Source organism: Paralichthys olivaceus, chromosome 11, assembly GCF_024713975.1.
Source record: "Paralichthys olivaceus isolate ysfri-2021 chromosome 11, ASM2471397v2, whole genome shotgun sequence".
NCBI lineage: Eukaryota > Metazoa > Chordata > Actinopteri > Pleuronectiformes > Paralichthyidae > Paralichthys > Paralichthys olivaceus.
Window position 1 is genome coordinate 1907501 of NC_091103.1, and position 20004 is coordinate 1927504.

At 43.2% G+C, this 20004-nt stretch overlaps 2 protein-coding genes and 2 long non-coding RNA genes across 4 annotated transcripts in view; 2 read left to right on the forward strand and 2 right to left on the reverse strand.

The window, feature by feature from the left end:
• Positions 1 to 11273, forward strand: part of LOC109640117 (mitogen-activated protein kinase kinase kinase kinase 5-like) — a 17539-nt gene extending 6266 nt beyond the window's left edge. The window contains exons 3-32 of the mRNA XM_069534111.1: positions 120 to 210; positions 289 to 353; positions 931 to 986; positions 1103 to 1150; positions 1790 to 1832; positions 2356 to 2428; positions 2734 to 2865; positions 3231 to 3293; positions 3500 to 3581; positions 3739 to 3855; positions 3971 to 4052; positions 4172 to 4224; positions 4533 to 4579; positions 4658 to 4702; positions 4904 to 4924; positions 5007 to 5046; positions 5227 to 5377; positions 5496 to 5605; positions 5830 to 5871; positions 6025 to 6103; positions 6186 to 6262; positions 6529 to 6589; positions 7177 to 7279; positions 7384 to 7442; positions 7600 to 7700; positions 8302 to 8479; positions 8669 to 8737; positions 9376 to 9468; positions 9553 to 9679; positions 10621 to 11273. Coding sequence (XP_069390212.1) covers positions 120 to 210; positions 289 to 353; positions 931 to 986; positions 1103 to 1150; positions 1790 to 1832; positions 2356 to 2428; positions 2734 to 2865; positions 3231 to 3293; positions 3500 to 3581; positions 3739 to 3855; positions 3971 to 4052; positions 4172 to 4224; positions 4533 to 4579; positions 4658 to 4702; positions 4904 to 4924; positions 5007 to 5046; positions 5227 to 5377; positions 5496 to 5605; positions 5830 to 5871; positions 6025 to 6103; positions 6186 to 6262; positions 6529 to 6589; positions 7177 to 7279; positions 7384 to 7442; positions 7600 to 7700; positions 8302 to 8479; positions 8669 to 8737; positions 9376 to 9468; positions 9553 to 9679; positions 10621 to 10717 — 2405 coding nt within the window. The 3' untranslated portion in view covers positions 10718 to 11273. The remainder of the gene's footprint in view (positions 1 to 119; positions 211 to 288; positions 354 to 930; positions 987 to 1102; positions 1151 to 1789; positions 1833 to 2355; positions 2429 to 2733; positions 2866 to 3230; positions 3294 to 3499; positions 3582 to 3738; positions 3856 to 3970; positions 4053 to 4171; positions 4225 to 4532; positions 4580 to 4657; positions 4703 to 4903; positions 4925 to 5006; positions 5047 to 5226; positions 5378 to 5495; positions 5606 to 5829; positions 5872 to 6024; positions 6104 to 6185; positions 6263 to 6528; positions 6590 to 7176; positions 7280 to 7383; positions 7443 to 7599; positions 7701 to 8301; positions 8480 to 8668; positions 8738 to 9375; positions 9469 to 9552; positions 9680 to 10620) is intronic.
• LOC138411997 (uncharacterized) lies at positions 1484 to 5327 on the reverse strand. Its single transcript, XR_011244491.1, has 3 exons — positions 5188 to 5327; positions 2707 to 2899; positions 1484 to 2407 (listed from the first exon to the last, which is right to left on the reverse strand). It is a non-coding gene; the product is annotated as an uncharacterized lncRNA (long non-coding RNA).
• LOC138411996 (uncharacterized) lies at positions 8359 to 12767 on the reverse strand. The gene is made up of 5 exons (XR_011244490.1): positions 12626 to 12767; positions 11383 to 11501; positions 9324 to 9626; positions 8667 to 8730; positions 8359 to 8498 (listed from the first exon to the last, which is right to left on the reverse strand). It is a non-coding gene; the product is annotated as an uncharacterized lncRNA (long non-coding RNA).
• Positions 12768 to 12837: 70 nt separating this feature from the next.
• Positions 12838 to 19615, forward strand: LOC109640137 (WD repeat-containing protein 20). Its single transcript, XM_020103980.2, has 4 exons — positions 12838 to 13374; positions 15438 to 15620; positions 16220 to 17629; positions 18171 to 19615. The coding sequence occupies exons 1-4, from the start codon at positions 12982 to 12984 to the stop codon at positions 18216 to 18218; spliced, it is 2034 nt and encodes a 677-aa protein (XP_019959539.2). The 5' UTR covers positions 12838 to 12981; the 3' UTR covers positions 18219 to 19615.
• Positions 19616 to 20004: the final 389 nt, after the last annotated feature.

Here is a 20004-nt window from a genome sequence, read left to right on the forward strand (position 1 = left end):
CACACATCCATACAGTTGTTGGTGTATAATGTGTAAGACCACTGACTGTACCTGTGTCCATATAGAATGATGATAATAATAATAATAAGAATGTGTCTTCTCTCTGTCTGGTTCCACAGAGGATGATTTTTCTATCATCCAGCAGGAGATCGTCATCGTTAAAAGCTGCAAACATCCCAACATAGTGGCGTATTATGGCAGCTACATACGGTAAGCTGTCTGTTACCGTGGTTACGCTCTCTGTCGTAACGATCACAGATCCAACACACGTTTCCTCTCCTGTTTCAGAGCGAATAAACTGTGGATCTGTATGGAGTTCTGTGGAGGAGGCTCCCTGCAGGACATCTACCACGGTGAGGGAGTGAGTCTGTGTTACTGTGATGAACCACGAGGACGCCGCCTGTGTGACTTCACAGTTCTCATCTATTTGATTCAAAGGTTCTGCTTGGTTGAAAAAAATAAAGGATAATATGTTCGATCAAGAACATTTACAGAACCTGTAGTTCACCATCAGAAAGTGGATCTTTAAACACCTTCAACAGAAAACTCACTCAATGTAACAGAGAAGAAGAACTGGCTCCTGCAGATCAGGGATCAGTGTTAAATTTCCAAATGGACAGATTGAACATTTTAGTCACTGTAGAGACCCAGTGGCAGTTTTACAAAGATTAACTGTGCAATGAATATTTATCACAACACAATATTAGTTTTTTCATAATCCAGACAGTGCTTTAGATCATCTGGTTAAACTGAACCTCTCGTGATCTTTCTGACATGAAGCTTTTTATCTGTTCTTCTCTAAACTGGTCAGTGAAATTATTTCATATCCAAAAGTTACCCCTCAGTTGACAAACCTGATATTTTGCTTAAATCCAACATCAAATCTATTTAAATGAACATATTTTATAACAAGTCCACTTTACCTCACAGTGACTGGTTCTTTGTCTGAGCCTCAGATCGCCTACATCTGCAGGGAGATGCTACAGGTAATTTAATAATATTCATTTAGGTTTTATTAGTAATCATTTTAAAAAGCACCACAGTATGTACAATGATATAAATATATATTTATATGTGTGTGTGTGTGTGTGTGTGTGTCCAGGGCCTGGATTACCTGCATGCACAAAAGAAAATCCACAGAGATATCAAGGTGAGTTTGTCAGACAATGATTTGACCTTTATTTGAACCCATGTATAAATGAACATAAAGATAATAATAATGTCGTGTGAAAAACAATCACATTAAGTCGGGTCTGGACTTTGCCTTGAATCTTTGTTTCGTGTTCTCTGTCCTCACTTGTTAAACGCCTAAACATTGTTTGTGTTTAACAAACGTAAGATGAAACTTTCAGATTGCTGTTGGACTAATTGACCCATGTGTGTGAATAACAATACAATAATTGTATAGATATGTTTTGTGCTGGATCTTAAAAAGTTAAAACTTCAGGAGAAACTTTTGAAGAAAAGAAATTCCAAGCTCTCAGACTTTTAACAGTTTTTTATGACGAAGAAGTACTTTACAAAAATGAGGTGGTAAATGTTTGAAATGCAGAATGAGACAAATAACATTCACTGATACTGAAGGTAACAGAAAAACAGCAAATTATTAAAAGAAGAATACTCAGCACAGCAGCAGATGATTTGAACAAAGCTCCACCAGAGGAGGCAGTTAGCAGATTCTTGCTTCTGTCTCGTGGAGGTTGAAGATCAGAGAGTGGGTTGAGTCTCAGTGTAACAACACGTGACTGTGGTTGTGTCTGATGTGCATCTTGCTCTCTTTTGCTTCCAGGGTGCCAACATCCTCCTCAACAATCAGGGCGAGGTCAAGCTGGGTGGGTGGAAGTTTGCACAGTTTGTCTCTGCTGCTCTGGGTCGCTGTGGTTGAGATGAGTCACTCGCTGCAGGAGTTACGACTCAGTTTACTCATCACTGTTTTTAAAACTCGACTGATTCGTACGTTATCGAGCGGCTGAAAGCTCCTCATCCTCTGAGTCCTCTGAATAAAGCGTTCTGGTTTACTTTAATACAAGTTTCAGTATCAAATCTTCAAATCAAATTCGATTTGTATTGCCCATATTCACAAATAATGTCACTTCCTCTGTTCTTAACCCTCGACGAGAGTAAAACTACTGATGAACCCTATTAACAGGGGAAAAACATAGAAACCTCAGAGGGTCACATGTGAGTGATTCATCTCCCGAGACGGACAGAAGAGCAGTGGATTCATTTTGGATTATTACCAAGACGCACTCAAGTTTTCTTGATATAAGAAAATTCCCCCTTCAAATAAAACCAGTGTCGCAGGAGGGACGGTTGTTGAGATTGTCTTTCATATCTTTGTTTCCTGTTGTGCAGCTGACTTTGGGATATCAGCTCAGATCACGGCCACGCTCGCTCGGCGGATGTCCTTCATTGGGACGCCATATTGGTAAGAAACCACATTTTCTGCTGTAAACGGCTGAAGCTTCACATTATCATCCAGTAAACTTATGAACACAATACACACTTTTTTGTACCTGATGCTATATTTTAACATTTTCTATGTATGTGACCAGTGAGCCACACGTAAGAGGCATTTACAAATCCATATCATTTAGAATTATGTTTATGTCATCAGCTGCTTCACCTCGTAGTAAACCTCCTCCATCACAGAGCAGTGGTTTTGAGTCGGAGCAGCTTGGTTATATTATCTGATATGAAAATCACCTGTTGCTGTTCCCCTCCCGTCCTCAGGATGGCTCCAGAGGTGGCAGCGGTGGAGATAAAAGGCGGCTACAATGAGCTGTGTGACATCTGGTCTGTGGGCATCACAGCTGTGGAGCTGGCAGAGCTGCAGCCTCCAATGTTCGACGTCCACCCGCTGCGGTAAACGCCCACTGAAAGATCACAAGCACGAGACCTGAAAGAAGAAATATTGCGAAAGACACATTCAGAACTTTTCAATCAAACCTGTTTTCCGTCTCGATCTCTGTCACAATCACACTCAACAAAAACACACGTCAGAGCTTCTCGAACCTTCTGGAAACACGTTCACATGTGACGAACACGTTGTTCCCCCCGTTACAGACACACACACACTTTCCTCACTTTTGTGAATGACACACAAAGCACAGTGTAGTTCAGGTCCAGCCCACAGACTGAGCCATGTGTAGGTACATGCACTGTGCAGGCCTTGATGCATTTGTGACACATAAAGTAACACGTCTCTGCCGACTGTGTTTTTCCTGCAGCGTCCTGTTTCTCATGTCTAAGAGCGGCTACCAGCCCCCGAAACTGAAGGACAAATCTAAATGGTAAATAAAAAAAACATCATTATTATTATTATTGTGATATTTATTAAATTAGTGATCATTTCATCATCACTGCTGGGATCAGACGCAGTTTTTCAGTCTTGCAGAAAAATGAATAAAATAACAAACTAATGAAGATGAGCATTAATGTATGTGTGTACACTGTAGGTGTGTATGAAGAAATATATGTATATAATTCCTGTCTGCAGGTCGTCCATGTTTTATAACTTTGTGAAGGCCATGTTGGTGAGGAACCCGAAGAAGCGACCCAGCGCCTCCAAGATGCTCTCAGTCAGTTCTGTTCACACACAAATCTTTTTCATAATAATGAACATAAGAAATCTATCGATTGAGCGGTTGAGACTTGTTTGTGGACGTCTGAGAAAAGAAACTGATTCTCTCTGTCGTTCTTCTCCTGGTGTTTCTCCTGCTCACCTCCTCTCTGCAGAATGTGTTTTTGACTCAGCAAGGTCTGAACCGGGAACTGACCCTGGATCTGCTGGAGAAGTTTCATCACCCTGAGAAACTGAAGAACTGCCTGGTGACAGAGGACGACGAAATGGAGGTCTTAACCACATCAGTCCACGAATCAGTTCAAAAAGAAACAAGATTCAAGATAAGATGTGTGAGGTTTTGATCCAGGTTTGGACTGACCATATTTCTGTTGCTGTTGATTTAAGGTGGCGGTCGCCGGATCTTTAAGGAGAATCCAGTCTATCAACAAACACAACCAGGCAGAGAGAACCAACTCGGACATGAGCTGTAAGAAAACAAAATAATGCTAATTCTTCTTCCTTTCTTATGTACGTTTTTCTGTATACGAAACTGAACAGTGGCTGAAGTGTGAAAAGTGTTTGAGTGTTTCACTTGTGGTTTTTCAGGGGAACAGATTTGCACTCTTAAAGACCTGAGGAAAGACTCACCGAATGCAACGGTAACAGCACACGACACATTTAACATTTATATATTGTAATATATACGTATTTACTTTAGATTGTACATAAAGTACTTACAGGACACAGCTGAAGATGAGTCCAGCCTTTGTACCAGTTAGTATCTCTGAGTAAATAGTTTATATTTTCACATCGGTTGAACTTATGTTCTTTAAAAGTCAATCACAACAGAGTATGATTTTTATCAATCAGCTCAATAAAACGATGTTCTCTTCTCTGAATGTAACCACTGTTAATAATAATAATAATAATTATAATAATTATATCGGTTTTAATGTGGTTTTCACAGTTAACATCTTCTCTGGGATCAACTGGCAGCAACAAGAGTCAAGTGAGGTGAGTGGATCACAGACTCTAAAATTATGAAGTCAAATATTAATAAATACAAATATTAACCATAGTTTTCTCTTTCAGGGACGAGGACACGGAGTCGGACGATGACTACGATGATGTGGACGTGTAAGAAAACGTCACACTGTGTCGCCACATCCATGTTGAACAGAAAAGCAAAGCATAAGGACTAATTAGAAGACACACACACACACACACAGGATCTGAACCTCAGAAATATTTTATAGTGTTTTTACAGAAGTAATTTCCTCCTGTTTTTCTCTTTATGTGCTTTGTATAAACCTTCTCTGTGTCTTTTGTCCACCGTAGTCCTACAATACAGGCCAGCAGGTACGTCTGAACACACACTAACTCACGTCTGTGTTACTTTTGATCTGAATTATTTGACTGAACCAACTTTCTCTGTTAACAGCAACATATTTGATGAAACTCCACCTCCACTTCCTCCTAAGGTGAACATTGAGTGAACAGGGGGAGAAAGAATGAAAAAAAATACTGTCAATGTGTATATATATAAATATATTTATATATATCACAGTGACGGAACAGATAAAAAGCATTGTTTAACTGTTTTACTTATTATATATACTTACTCGTTTATTGAATGTCAACACGTTTCCATGTGTTCGCAGCCCAAAGCACAGATTAGCCCAGAGGAAAGCATGACAGGGGAAGACGATCGGACGAGGAAACACTGCTCCCTGTACACCCCCTCCCGCCTCAGGACCTCCAGTGGGACGCACGTCCAACCCACACCCCGACAACGGCTCTCACGAAACTCAGGTGAGATACAGTTTCTGCCGTCACCCAAAAAAAAAACCACAAGACTTTACAACTGATGAAAAACTATTTTAAATGAAATGAACGACATCACAGTTTTCTTATTGTGTGTGTGATCCAGACCCTGAGTCCTTATCTGCCCAGTTTCATGACAACCCACCAGACCTCCCCCCTGAGCTCCCTCCGAAAGGAATCCGGAGACGACAGCCTCTATCAAAGGCGGAACAGAGGGTAACATCTGAAAACTGCTCTTTCCTTTTTTTTTTTTTACACCACTTTGTCTGAGAGTTCACAGCCTGTTGTGTTACGTGGAAGAAGCTGTCACTTAAATTCAGCTGTAGACATTAGAGGAAAGTGAGTCACATCTGTTATCTTTTTTCAAAGATGCTCATCTTTCCTCTTTCACAATCTGTTCCGTCTCACTCATCGTGGAGTTTTCTGTTTCCTGTTCTCAGGAACGTGCTGAGTGTGTGAGCCCGGTCATGAAGAAACCTCCAGTGAGTTCCTCCTCTCCTCAAATTTTACAGTAAACATCTATTTAGATTCAGCAGGCTTCAGATGCATTTCTAGACCATGAGGTTGCATCACCATTAAAAACAACTGTGGACAAGACAAAATGAATAATTGAAGCCCCTCCCTCGCTTTTCCAGGTCTACTTCAAGAAGATCTTCCACGGCTGCCCTCTTAAAATAAACTGCTCCACGACCTGGGACAACCCAGCCACCAAAGGTTTGTGTCACTGAACAAATGATTCTCCGCTCTCCCCCACGTCCTCTGAATGTCTGTTGAATGCCTCCGCTCTTTCCCTCAGACCAGCATCTGATCCTGGGGGCAGAGGAAGGGATCTACACGCTGAACCTCAACAGCTCAGAGACCACGATGGAACTGGTATGATCGTTATCTTCGCCACAGATCCACATCTTCTTTAAATATTTGATCTGTAAACAACAGGCGGCTCTGGTTTGGGTGTAAATGTCATTTTAGCTTCTTTTTTTGTGTGATGGAAATCCTCAAGCAAAATATTGAAGAGGAGCCTGACAAACTAAAATACTTGATCAAAAGTTCTCCCAAAAAAAGTCAACTATTAAAGATCTTTGGATAGAGACACTGAAGCTTTAATGAAGCAGTGAACAATGTGTCCTCTTCTATTTCAGCTGTATCCAGGGAAGTGTACCTGGGTCTACACCATCAATAACGTCATCATGTCCGTATCAGGTAAACAAAAGATGTTACTTACAAACTGGACCGTCTTTTAGTCGTCTCTGTCACCTGGAGGCTCCCTGAAAGAAGATGTTTAGATGTCTCATTGGAAGATTTGATCATATTAGTGTTCAAGATATTTGAGTCAATGTCAAATTAACAAAATCTGGATATTAATGTTGCTGAAACTGGGCAGTGCTGCACGTTTACTGCATATTGACGTATTTCCCAACCTTTTGACTTTATTTTAGGGAAATTAAAAAGAAAGTACCCTCATTTATTTGAATGTTTTGTCAGCATACACTTCCTGTTCAGTCTCAGAGGTTTCAGTTGTAAGATACATAAGAAAGATATGAAAAGAGGAAGTTTGCATTTTGAGAATAAAAAAAAAATGTCTTGAAAGAATAAATTACTTTTGATAAAAGATAAATATTGAAGTTTAGTTCTCGACATAATTTATAAAAGTTAAAGGAGAAAAAAAAAAATCTTTATTCAACATTTCCACTTTATTCTCAAAATGGAAAAATACAACCTTCCTCTTCTCTCTTTTTTCTTACCTGACCCTCAGATGAACTGAGTCGAAGTTAATTCTGTGTTTGCAGGTAAATCGCTGCAGCTTCACTCCCATTCGCTGAAGGAGTTGTACGAACAGGCTCGGAAAGACCAGAGGATGGTTGCCTTGCCGACTCACAGACTGTTACCTAGGTAACACAGGACTCACCCTGAATTTCATTGTCTCTCTCTCTCTCTCTCGTTTGATTTGTCAAAAGTTTGCCTGAAAGAAACTGAATGACGTGTTTTATCTTCAGGAAATACGCAGTGACGTGTAAAATACCTGATACAAAAGGCTGCAAGACGTGTTCAGTCGGTGAGAACAATATTTTTGTCATCGATCTCGGCAGCAGTTGTACTTTAGATATTTAATGTAGTAAAATATTTGTTGTAAACTACATTAAAAAAAAAGATTTCTGCAGATGCAGTGTTCGGAGAGATAAGCAGTGACACTTGTATTCTGTCTGTAACAGGCAGCCTGCAGCGAGGCAGTGTGTTCCTGTGCTGTGCTCTGGAGTCCAGCGTGGTGCTGCTGCAGTGGTACGAGCCCATGCACAAGTTCATGCTCATAAAGGTACAACTCTTTAAGTCTGGGCTGTTTAAGAGGAAACAGCCTCAGGATGACAGACATGAATTGAATCTGTGACATCATGTTAGTGAGGAGAGGCTGTCTGAGCCCGAAAATCAGTTTCTTCCTTCACATTGTGTCAAAAAGACATTTTCTTGTATAAACGTTATAAATTTCCTTTCCTGTAAAGTTTAGTTGCCTCCATTTTTAAGTTGAATGAGCGTAATGACAAACTGTATTGAAGTGAAAGAGGATGTAAGTTACAACGCCGTGTGTTTATCTTCATTACTCTTGCTGCTTTTAGCTTTTTTTATTGGACGGTTAACACTGACAGCAAAATATAAAATGGCTGCTGCAAGTGAAAGCATTTTATGGTCACCATTAAATGTATGAGTTAGTTTTGGACCTTTGACCAGAGAATAGACTCACTGATGTTCTCAGCTGTGGCTAAAGGGTTTGAGGTTGCAAGATTAAGTCTCTTTAAACCACAAACTTAACGTGGCAGCTTTACGAGCTGCTCTCTGAGAAAGAAACAAAAAAAACCCCCACACAGCTAAAGACACACTTCAAAGAAGACTAGACTCAACTTTCCTTTCCACGCCTGCAGCATTTCGACTTCCCTCTGCCCAACCCTCTGCGGGTGTTTGAGATGGTGGTGGTGCCCGAGCAGGATTACCCGCTGATCTGTATCGGTGTGTCTCGGGGGTCCAGCCCCAACATTCCAGTCAATGTAGAATACATGAACCTCAACTCCAACACGTCCTGGTTCACCAGCTCTGGCCTGGGTACGTCCACTCTGAAGAACTTTGTAAATGAAAAGAGTTTATGTCAATGTCAATTTTAAAGCACATTTAAAACAACCAAAGTAAAAGGTTTAACAGGAAAACAGCAGAAAACAATATCATCTTTTTGTTGATGTTAACAATTTTGTTGCTGTGTGTGTTTGTCGCATGTGTTTGTGTGTTTTCTTACAGAGAAACCTTGCCCAGACATTGTACAAGTAAACCAGCTGGACAGTAACTCACTGCTCGTCCTCCTAGAAAGTAAGTTACAACATCTGTCAAGTGGTACTGACGACACTTCTCCATGTATTACAAACAACACAAATATCTTAATGCACAGATCAATACGTCATTACTACATCAATTATCAATCAGTCAGACTTAATTTGTATAGCACTTTTCATACAAAGAAAATGTAAACACAAACACACAAACAGACACACAAAGTAAAGGCTTGATAAACTCAACAATAAATAAAAAAAATATTCGTGTTAAACTCCAAATCTAACACATTAGAAATAAAACCCACTCTGTTGTTGTAGTATATCAAGGTATTATGATATTGTGTCTATTAAGATATTAGATATAAAGAAATTACAATTTAGCAAGAAATGGATGTGATCTTTATTATGAGGAATTCATTTTCTCGATGTTTAATTTTTAAAAATGTGCTGTATTGTGATCAGTCAGGTAAACAGACCCTCCGGGGCTCTGATGATAAAACTGCATCCCTGATAGGACGATTGGAATTCAGATAAAGATTAAGAATCCTGCCGCAGTAACAGAAGTAATCTGTCTTTGTAAAAGATTTTAAAGTTGTGTATTTGTTCATGACCTGTTCACTTACATGTTTCCACACTGACGTATTCTGGTTGATATCCCTCCTCCCTCCTCCACAGAGTCAGTACATATAGTTGATCTGAGGGGGGAGCTGAAGAGCAGCAGGCCTCTGACACATGAGACGACCTTCTCTCGTGATGTTGAGTCTATAGGTGAGAACGTCTCCTGACAAACCAGCGATGGTTAAAGCGATGGTCAAATTTGAGCTCAGCGTTGACTCTTGTCTGTCCGGTTAGTGTATTTCGAGGACACGCTGTTGGCAGTGTGGCGTCACGGCTGGTTGAGGAAAGGACAAGGTTCCACCGAGGTGCTGGAGGAAACCACAGACAAGAGGAAGATCTACAGATTGGTGCAGTCGGACAGGTACTGAACGTCTGTGGCGTTAATGTTGTTAATTGTTAATTAACTTTCTGCAGGTTCTCTTTGTCTGTTCAAACCATGGACTGAGAATAAAGATGGACGACATGATGGCCCCCCCCAAGTAAAGACAAAGTGTCTAGATTGCCCTCTTGTGGCTGGCTGCAGTATAGCTCATAAACTGTGCCTCCTCCGTGTTAGCAGATGGGACACGGAACTAAAAAGTCAAAGCGCATTTCAAATACATTTCTTACAGTGAGTCTCATCACACTGATGTATGTTGAGGTGTTCATGCTGAGACATATGATTAGTCGAACGTGTGCATCGCTGGGACCGTCCATCAGATCACTGCTGCTCAGACTCCAGACGACGTCATTGCAAGATGGCAGCGCTTGCATCTCGGACATTTTGGCTTCATCAGGGAGGAAGTAGAAACATGTCGTCCATCTTTATTTACAATCTTTGATTCAGACTCGGTGGCTCGTGTTAATATTGTCTCCTTATAAAATGTGGCTTCTATTTATTACAAACAAGTGGGACACATAAAGCATGTCTTTAGTCAGAACCACTTATAAAAACTATAGTTGAATGTTTTGCCAGGGTCTCTAAAGTCGACTGATAAGACTCATCTTCTGAGGATCAGGCATGTCTGGACAAAAAATTATCATCCATCCATGAAATGGCTGTTGAGACACTGACTGGTTGACACTAGCCGAGCAAAATCAGCAAATGTCCTCATGGCTAAGAACAAAACAAAAAGTGTCTCATCAGGGAAGATCAACGTCTTTCATGTTGGATTTTATTACTGAGGAACTGTCTGAGGTTTGTTTTGACAGATACGTTCATGTGATCCCTGTCCTTCTCATAACTGTTCCATAGGTTTTAGCCCATGTTTTAAGACACTCCAGTGTTTCTGTGCTTGACATCCTCTGACCTTCTCCCCGCAGGATGGTCATTTTGGAGACACGTCAGACTGACGACCAGTCGGGGCTGTCCAACCTGTCCATCCTGGAGAATGCAGAGAACTACTTATTGCTGGCCTGACTCTCCTGACCGAAAAATTTGGAATCTCCCAATTCCACTTGGATACTGACACCGGGACTCAGTCAAAAGGAGGAGAATGGACAATGAGGCACCAACATTATGGTCTGTGATCATCTGACATCACAGACAGGGACGTATCACTGCCACAAGATTTTATTTTCTAGATGACTGGAATGTATCAGCATGTGTCCCTCGATCTGTGCTCACTCCTACGTATTTTGCGAGCTGCAGAAGGAAGGTCGTCTTCTAAGACTAAAGAAGAAGCTGCCACAGTATTGTTGAGTATGAGGCGGGTGTCTGCAGGGACTTCACATAAAGAATAAAGGACTGGAGCTGTAACTCTTTTTAGTTAACTGGGTTTGAATGTCTGGATCAAACACACTTCTTCCTGCCGTTACACAGTAATAAAGTTAATCAACACAAGATGAGGTGAGCTGTATTGATCTTGGAGGGGACGTGAGGGGAAATCATTTACATACATAACATCTCACTGCTGCAGAGAAATGTTTTCACTTTGTTCTTCACTGTCTTGCAATAAAAAGTAGTCAAAGTAAAATGAATGGTAAATAAATGGTCTGTATCTATATATATTTATATACGTTCATACACTGCATCTATGGGCATCACTTTTTCTATGATTGGCAATTCAGGGTTCAGTGTCTTACCCAAGCACACTTTAGCATGCAGATGGCGATAACTGGGATCCAACCGCCGACTCTCTGGTTACAGGTCAACCGCTCTCCCCCCTCAGCCACAGCCACTGTGATGCAGGCACGGGTTGTACCTGGAAGTAGGAGATAATAAGCCTGAAGACAAATAGAGGGACATGACAACAGGTCTGAATTCATAACAAGGACATATTTGCATCTAATTTCAACTTCAACCCTCTGTCACAATTCAAGGAATTGCAGAAGCAGAAACTTTTAACAAAAAGTGTCCTTTAATAAGGAAAAGTCCGTTAGCAGAAAAAGCACAGGAAACTAAGTAGCTTACAAACACATCCTTAAACAGAAAAGACCTAAGAAAAGTGAAGTGAAGGATCGGGGGTGATGACGTGAGGCGGCATGAAGAAGACAAGGAATGACAACCATGAAACTACGACAGGGTGGTGGGACAGACGCATAAGACGACAAGACAAAGACAAAGCGAAGCACAGAGACTTATATACACAGTGAACTGAGGACACACTAGAGACAGAAGACACAGGACAAACAGATGAAACTAATCCAGGCAGGAAGTCAAGATGGAAAACACACAGGAGCAGAAACTACAAAACAAAACAGGAAACAGAGTGGAACCAAGGGAGCACAGGTAAAGGTCGAAACATAAACAGAGACAGATATGATGCACAAGGAGATCCATAAAAAATGAAAACACTCTTCATTCCAGAAGCAAAACGTCCAGAACCAAAGAGTCCAGAGTCTGAAAAGATCATCATGAAAACTGACAACACTCTCATTACAGAGTCAAAGTCCAGAGTCATGACAGCCTCCTTCAGTCCATCCATCAGTCTTCTTATCTTTATTAACTGGGGCTGCTCTCATCTACATCATCACAGCTTCAATACTCTTATTGTTTCCACCATGAAACCAGCCTGACAGCTGAAACACGATGGCTCCAGTAGTTCTGCAGGTTTATTCAAATCAATGAGTCTCATTCACCAAAGTGCTGCTCATTAAAGTACCTTGAGAGAATGTAGGATATGAATTGAAATTAAAATGAAAGCTACCAAAGTAAAGGCCCACATGAGTCATGTGAATATCACAGTGGCTCCTGAGGTTTGGAGAACCCGATTTGAACCTGATAACATCACAGCTGTGTTCTGAAGGTGGGACAGTAAAGTTTGTGGCTGTTTGCGGTGCACTCTCTCCGGGAGGTGGAATTCATGAGTGTCCGGATCATCTTTACCATTAACGACTCATCAGTGTCAGGCACCGGGCTCCAGGCTCCAGGCACCGGGTCGGAGCAGCGGCAGCAGCAGCGTCACACGTACTTCACGCACAGTGGATGAACGGAGCCACAGACCCGGTGCAGGATGATGCTCACACCGGCTCTGAAGGGCTTCCTCTCCGGGTTCATTTAGCAGGCAGCAGCGGTGCGGTCGCCGGTTCTGGTGTAAGATGCACGGCGGCGGACCGGGTGTGCTGGTCGGCCTAGCTCAGCTCGGCTCGCCTCGCCTCTTTCTATTCTAGTACTTTTTAATTGCATCGTTATTGTTTCCAGGTCAGAACCTCGGTTTCCTGTGCGGCTTGTCTGCACTAAAAATGGCCGGAGATGGCGGCGCTCTGAAGGATATCAATGAGATTAAATCCCAGTTCCGGACCAGGGAGGGTTTCTACAAGCTTCTCACCCTCTCGGACTCGCAGCAGCGGGGCGGGCTGCCGCGGGGTCCGTCCGCTGGAGGCACGCTGGGCCCCGGGCCCGGACCCGGTCCGATACCGGGCGGAGGGGTCGGGCTGCTGCAGGGGCCCGGGGCTGCTGCCGCCGCCTCCTCTTCCTCCAATGCCGCAGCCAACTCCTCTCCGGCGGGCTTCCTGCCGCCGGTCCGGGTCTCCATGGTCAAACTGCAGCCCGAAGACCCGGGCGAGGAGTCGGAGAGAGTGTGCTTCAACATCGGCCGGGAGCTGTACTTCTACACCTACACCAACATCAAGAAGGTGAGCCCGCTCCCCTCCTCCTCTTGGCCGGGATGACAGATCGGATGGTCGGGCTTTAGCTTAGCATGTTAGCCTGCACCGCTGATGTGAAGCTGGTGTTTGTGGTTAAACTGAGCATCTCTGCTCGTGTTGGACGCTTCTTGAACGGATCTATGGGGAGAATGTGGCTGGTGCAGACGGATGCTGTGTGCGAGTGGAGGCCGGGAGCAGGTTCACTGTGTCCGGGTGAGGGGAGCAGGGAGCGGCCTCTGACAGCTGGATCCTCTGGAAACATGTCAAATGAAAGCTGCTGTGTGTCCTCATGCAGTAACTGTACTCACAGAGGAAGAGAGGGGGGGTTATACTGCAAGTTCTGTGTACTTACTGGGTTATATCAACAAAACACAACAAAATCCTACAGCACAAATATTAATAATGACAAGTATAACACACATCTTCACCAAACTGTCCCTTACATTCAACCAAGCTGCACCAAATCACACTCACTCATCAGTCCTGTGAATGTGTTTGGGTATTTTCATCAGGATCCATTCATTCTGGGAAATCAGTCAAAGTGTTGAGAAAAACAGTTTTAAAGGAAGAATTCATGAATGTTCTTCCCCTGACAACACATCACACCCGTCCGTGTTCTAATCCGTCCTGTAGTTTCTGTGTTATTCTGCAGAGACAGATGAAAACAAAGTGCAGCACAACAACTCTACAATCCTGGTCTGCTGCAATTACTGGAATGAATTGACTCTGATGACGTGTGCACACTGAGGAGTTTTTACTTCTGAATCTCCAGCCTGAAGGAGTTTCACACTCAGTGCAGGAGCTGATTGTCTGATAAAGACCTCACCTCAGGGATACTGGACATTGAAAGAGAGCAGTGGGGGGTTGGTGAGTTGCACTGAAGGGGAATTATTCACCAGCAGCAGCAGATGGTTTACGTGAGACAAGTTAATGTTGATTTTAATACAGAAAACTCCTTTAATATCTCTCTCCGCATCACAGACACAACTCTACAAGTGTGACATCTTGATTCAGATGTTCTTGACTGTGGAATAAAGAACAGTCTGTGTCGTCGTCACTAACGATCCAGTGGATGTTCTTGAAAAGCTGAAACAGCACCTCTGGCTCCTCATAGAGGGATGACCTCAACCCATTGAGGAGGATCTGGAGGACAAACATATAAAGTTGCTCCTCCTCTAACATGACGGGGATCAATGGGGGAAATATTGTAACTGGCTGAAATTCAAAATGTCTTACACTGTCAGTCTGTCACATTTTTACATTAATCATACTCTCTATTCTGGGTTTTAGTAGAATTAACCTCCATGTTCCCCAAACACACTTCATTTGTTCAGGCTTCATTCTGCCTGCAGGTTGGTGTAGATGATGCAGGACTCTCTCTGCAAGTGACAGTTCAGACGTATAACAGAGAGAAGATGCATATCACAATCAATATGATGCACAACCCTTAGTCACTGTGTTGATTTATTTTTACTCAACAGCTCTTTGTGCAGCAGCGGTGGCTTCAGGTTCTGTGGATTGAGTCCAGTTACTTCACGTCGCTTTTACAGTTTCAGAAATAAGAAAAGAAAAGAAAGCTGCAACCAGCTTTATCCATTCAGCTGTCACATCCATTCAGAGATTCCTTCCTGATGTTCTTCCAACATTGTGTGATTTCCACAGTCCTCATTGTGCCCACAGATGTATTCCTGATTCGGCTAACTCTTTTAGAATGTATATTAGCTCAGAGCCATGAATGTGGATTTCTCAGCACATTAGAAAAGGACGAAAATAGAAGAAGTGATTACAAAGAGTGAAATGTGTTTTCTTTCCCTCAGTGTCTCGTTGTTCTCATGGGCAGACCAGTAACATACAGTCTAAACGTTCTCCTGCAGCCATGTTGCTGTCTGGTCTTTTGTGGCCACTGCTGGTGGAGAGACACATCAACCTCTCTGACTCTAGAGAGACACATTTGATCTCAATAGATGAAAAGTGTGTTTCTTCCCCGATCTTTCACTCAACTCCATGTTTTGCTTGTGCATCATGTTTGTCTTTATCCACTTTGTCTGCAGGCTGTGGACCTCAGTAAACCAATAGACAAGAGAATCTACAAGGGGACCCAGCCAACGTGTCACGACTTCAACCAGTACTCGGCCACAGCGGAGAGCGTCGCTCTCATCGTGGGTTTCTCAGCCGGACAAGTCCAGTATCTCGACCCCATTAAGAAGGAAACCAGTAAACTCTTCAACGAGGAGGTATTATCATATTAGTTTCAGGTTCTTTTGTGTTGTGGCCGAAGGTTCAGCACTTTGTGTTGTTGTGATTAAAACCTGATAGAAAATAAACACAGATTTTTTTTTGCCCTGTTTTAGATTCTGTGGAGCCTAAACATTCCGACAGTGTCCTCAGTGTTGTCCCTCCTCTCGTGCTTTGTCGTTTCCACATTCTTTTACTGCGTCTCCTGAACGCTCTGTTTTCATTTAATGGGATTCTCTTTAATGGGATTCCCAATTAAATTTAGGAGCTCACACTTGTTTCTCGATCTCTTCGGACTCATCACTTCCATTGCTTCCTTTTTTCATGTTTCCCTCAGTGGTTTAGATTTAGATTTCTAGATTATGCATTTCAATGAGGTGATTTTAACTAGAATCTATGTGAATGCATCCTGCATCTTTAAATCTTTATTTTCCTCTCTCGTATTATTTTCCACCCATTTCTTCCTCCACCTTTCTTTCTCTCTCCTCTTCTGTTGTTCCTCCTTATCTATTTTGCCAAAAATCTCTTTCCTTATCCTTTTGTCTTCCCGGTCCTTTTCCTCCCTTTTCTCCCTGTCCGCCTCCTCCCTGTTTTCCAGAGGTTGATAGACAAATCCAAGGTGACGTGTCTAAAATGGCTTCCCAAGTCAGAGAACCTGTTCCTGGCCTCCCATGCCAGCGGCCACCTCTACCTCTACAACGTGGACCACCCATGCGGCACCACAGCCCCCCAGTACTCTCTGCTGCGGCAGGGAGAAGGCTTCGCCGTCTATGCCTGCAAAACCAAGACACCCCGCAATCCGCTGTTGCGATGGGCCGTGGGTGAAGGGGGCCTCAATGAGTTTGCTTTCTCCCCGGATGGCGTCCATGTGGCATGTGTGGGCCAGGACGGCTGCCTGCGCGTCTTCCACTTTGACTCGATGGAGCTGCAGGGGGTGATGAAGAGTTACTTTGGGGGGCTGCTGTGTGTGTCGTGGAGTCCAGATGGGAAATACCTCGCCACAGGCGGCGAGGACGACCTGGTTACTGTCTGGTCATTTGCAGAGAGCCGCGTGGTAGCAAGGGGGCACGGCCACAAGTCTTGGGTGAATGTGGTGGCTTTTGACCCCTTCACGACCTCCCTGGAAGATGATGAGCCTATGGAGCTTAGCGGCAGTGAGGAGGACCTTCACCAGGGGGCGCCAAACAACTCAATGCACTTTGGCCGGGTCCGAACAAGCAGCACGTTGTCGCGTCTTTCTCGGCACAGCTCTAAAGGTGGAGGTACGCCATCGGTCACGTACCGGTTTGGCTCAGTGGGGCAGGACACCCAGTTCTGTCTGTGGGACCTGACGGATGACGTCTTGTACCCACGCTTACCGCTGTCCCGCGCATTTACTAACACTTTCGGACCCTCACTATCCAACTCTGGCAGTGGGGTGGTCAACAGCACCTCAGGTGGGGGAGGAAGTGGAGGGGTTGAGGGGCACCATCACCCACCTAACACCAACACTGGCACATCCAACCCACCGACACTCCCCTTACCGCTCCCTCGCTCCCTATCACGCTCCAACTCTCTGCCCCACCCCGCCGTGGCAAACACCTCCAAGGGTCAGGGGGCCTCGGAGGGCAGTGTGGGAGGCGGAGGAGGGGGAGGGAGCAGCGGCGGAGGAAACAGCACCCCCTTCAGTATCGGCCGTTTTGCCACGCTGTCGCTCCAGGAGCGCAAGTCGGACAAGTCAGGGGGCAGTGGTGGGGTGGAGAAGGAGCACAAGCGTTACCACAGCCTGGGCAACATTAGCAAAAGCAACGACAAGATCAATGTGGCGCCGAGAAGCAATCGGCTGGACGCTGCTAAGGTCCTGGGCACCACGCTGTGCCCACGCATGCATGAGGTGCCGCTGCTGGAGCCGCTGGTGTGCAAGAAGATTGCACATGAGAGGCTGACCGTCCTGGTGTTCATGGACGACTGCATCATCACCGCCTGCCAAGAGGGTCTCATCTGCACCTGGGCACGGCCGGGGAAGGCGGTACGTCTTCAGTCAAGTCTTCTTTCATTAGAAAGTCATTGGATTAATTATTCTTATGTAAAGATTTGAAACAAGTTAAAACGGGATGAGGCCAAACAGAGGCAAAATGCCTTTGACGCTTAATGCAGTGATGATTGAATAGTTTTAATTATTTTTTATTTTGAGTTCTCTCATATTTATTCACTTAAAATAAAAGTGATGAATTTCACTCTCAAATTGGGTCATTCCACTTTTCTCCTCTGTGGTTTGGCTTCTTTCAGGACATTGTAATTAACCTACTTATTGTGAGATGTTAGTTTATTACACTCCTCAGTGAAACAGGACTTAGTTTCTGTGCAGGTCGGTAATAAAGTTATTTTGAGTTTCTGCTGCTATCTCAGACTTCAGAAGTTTAATAAATGACTCAACAGCTGGAGATGATATCTCCTCTCCTCTGCAACAATGGCTTCTTATCTTCTGCACTCAAAAGTGAACTATAGATTCTCTTGATTCCCTCGTCTCTAACGTTCCCTCATGTTCTGTCTTTTTGTCTCACCTTCAGAACTTGACAGCACAGAACGGGAACTCTCCGAGCGGCACAGTGGTATAGCTGGAGGAGAAGCTTTGCACTCATCCCTCCCTCCACCTCCTCCCTTGTTCTTCGCTGTCTTCTTTTCTGTCCAATGCTTCTCTCCGTTCCTCCTCGAATATGTCAGACCGTGCCCGACCTCCAACTTCACAATTATACCGTCACTGTAACTCTCTTTGCTTCCCATGACCCGAAATCTGTCAGAGCCCGACCCGTATGGATTATATGGGGCTGGTGCTGATAACAATAATAATTTTGTTATCTTTCAAAACAATGAAATAATTCCTGAGATATGATTTTTAAAAGTCATGACGAATAAATGTCATTGAGGTTGGATATTTTTAACCATTATTATTATAAGCAACTATAAAAAAACACAAATCCAGCCAAATATATAGAACTTAAATTAAGACAATAAGCATTGTAAAATTCTGTAATTCTTTCCATATAATATTAACATAAATGCACATCTTCTCCACTTTGTTAATTCTGTAAAATATAAGTTTTCAGTTTGGCAAACACACAGATTTCAATATATTTCATCTGTCGGGCTCAGTTTCCTGAACTTTACTCTCACAGTTGTGTCCATTTGTTGGGAAATTCTTCTGAAAGCAGATAAACGTGACACGAGGAACAATAACAAATACTTCAATGTAGAGCGTCAGCTAGTTAGCAATTAGCTTTGCTCAGTGTTTGTTCTTGTAGCTACCAGCACTGGACATACACACAACATGGCTTCAAGGTATTCTTCACTCTATCATGGTATATCATTATATACCATTATAAAACTATTTTAAAAAGATAAATAATATTTAGGTTGGTTCGTTTCATCAGCCCGATTTTTATGATTTTAATAAACGTTCACTCAAAAGCAGAAACATCTTTTGGACATAATGAAACTTTAGATCTCACAGTGCAGCATTTATTCTTTAACATCTGTAGTAATGAATCTGTTAAATAGTTAAATCCTGATGTTTTTAGGTTGGTCAGCAGGACACACTGTGCTCTGTCCTCAGGGAGAGTTTCCCAACTCACACCACAGTGAGAATAAAGTTTCACCTCCGACTCTCCTCCTCTCAGTTTATAACCCTGAAGGGACAAGCAGCAAAGTCTTCTACTGTTCTTCAGCCCCCCCCTTCGTCCCATCCCTTCCTTTTCTCCTTAATGCAAAAGACACTGCAAAAGCCACGGCCATTGTATTTAAGTTATTTATTTTATCACAAGACTGTGTAGTAATTTATACTGTAAATACTGAAAATACTCTATAAATACAAAAAGGACAAATGTGTATGAAATAATGACTTGACAACGAGTAAGTGAAGGAAAAGCAGTGAAGATGAAGAATACTAATATATGAAGATCCTTCTATTGTACATAAAAACCACAGTTAAAAGTTGAATGTCTGCTGTTTTAGGGAACTTGAAGATGTCAATGTGTTTTTATTTCGTGTGATAGTTTCTCCAGCTTGTCCCTGAAAGTGAGAGACGAGACTTTTTGGGTCGAGCACAGAGAGCGATCCTCCTCCGAGCGGTGGCTCGCTCCTCTCAGCTGACTGTCCAAATCATTCTGAACATCGTGTGGACAAACAGCATCATGGCTCACGCACAAACACACACTGCTGCACATTCCGAACATGAAAAGTCTTACACATACTGTTCATGCACGCACACAACAAACTAACACAAACCCACTAATGGTGTAGCATCATATACAGTTTACTGTGTCTTGGGCTCCATTCCTGTTGCACCTGAATTGCCTCTTGCAAGAATTTGCACATACAATAAATCCACAGTACATCCTGAGTTGT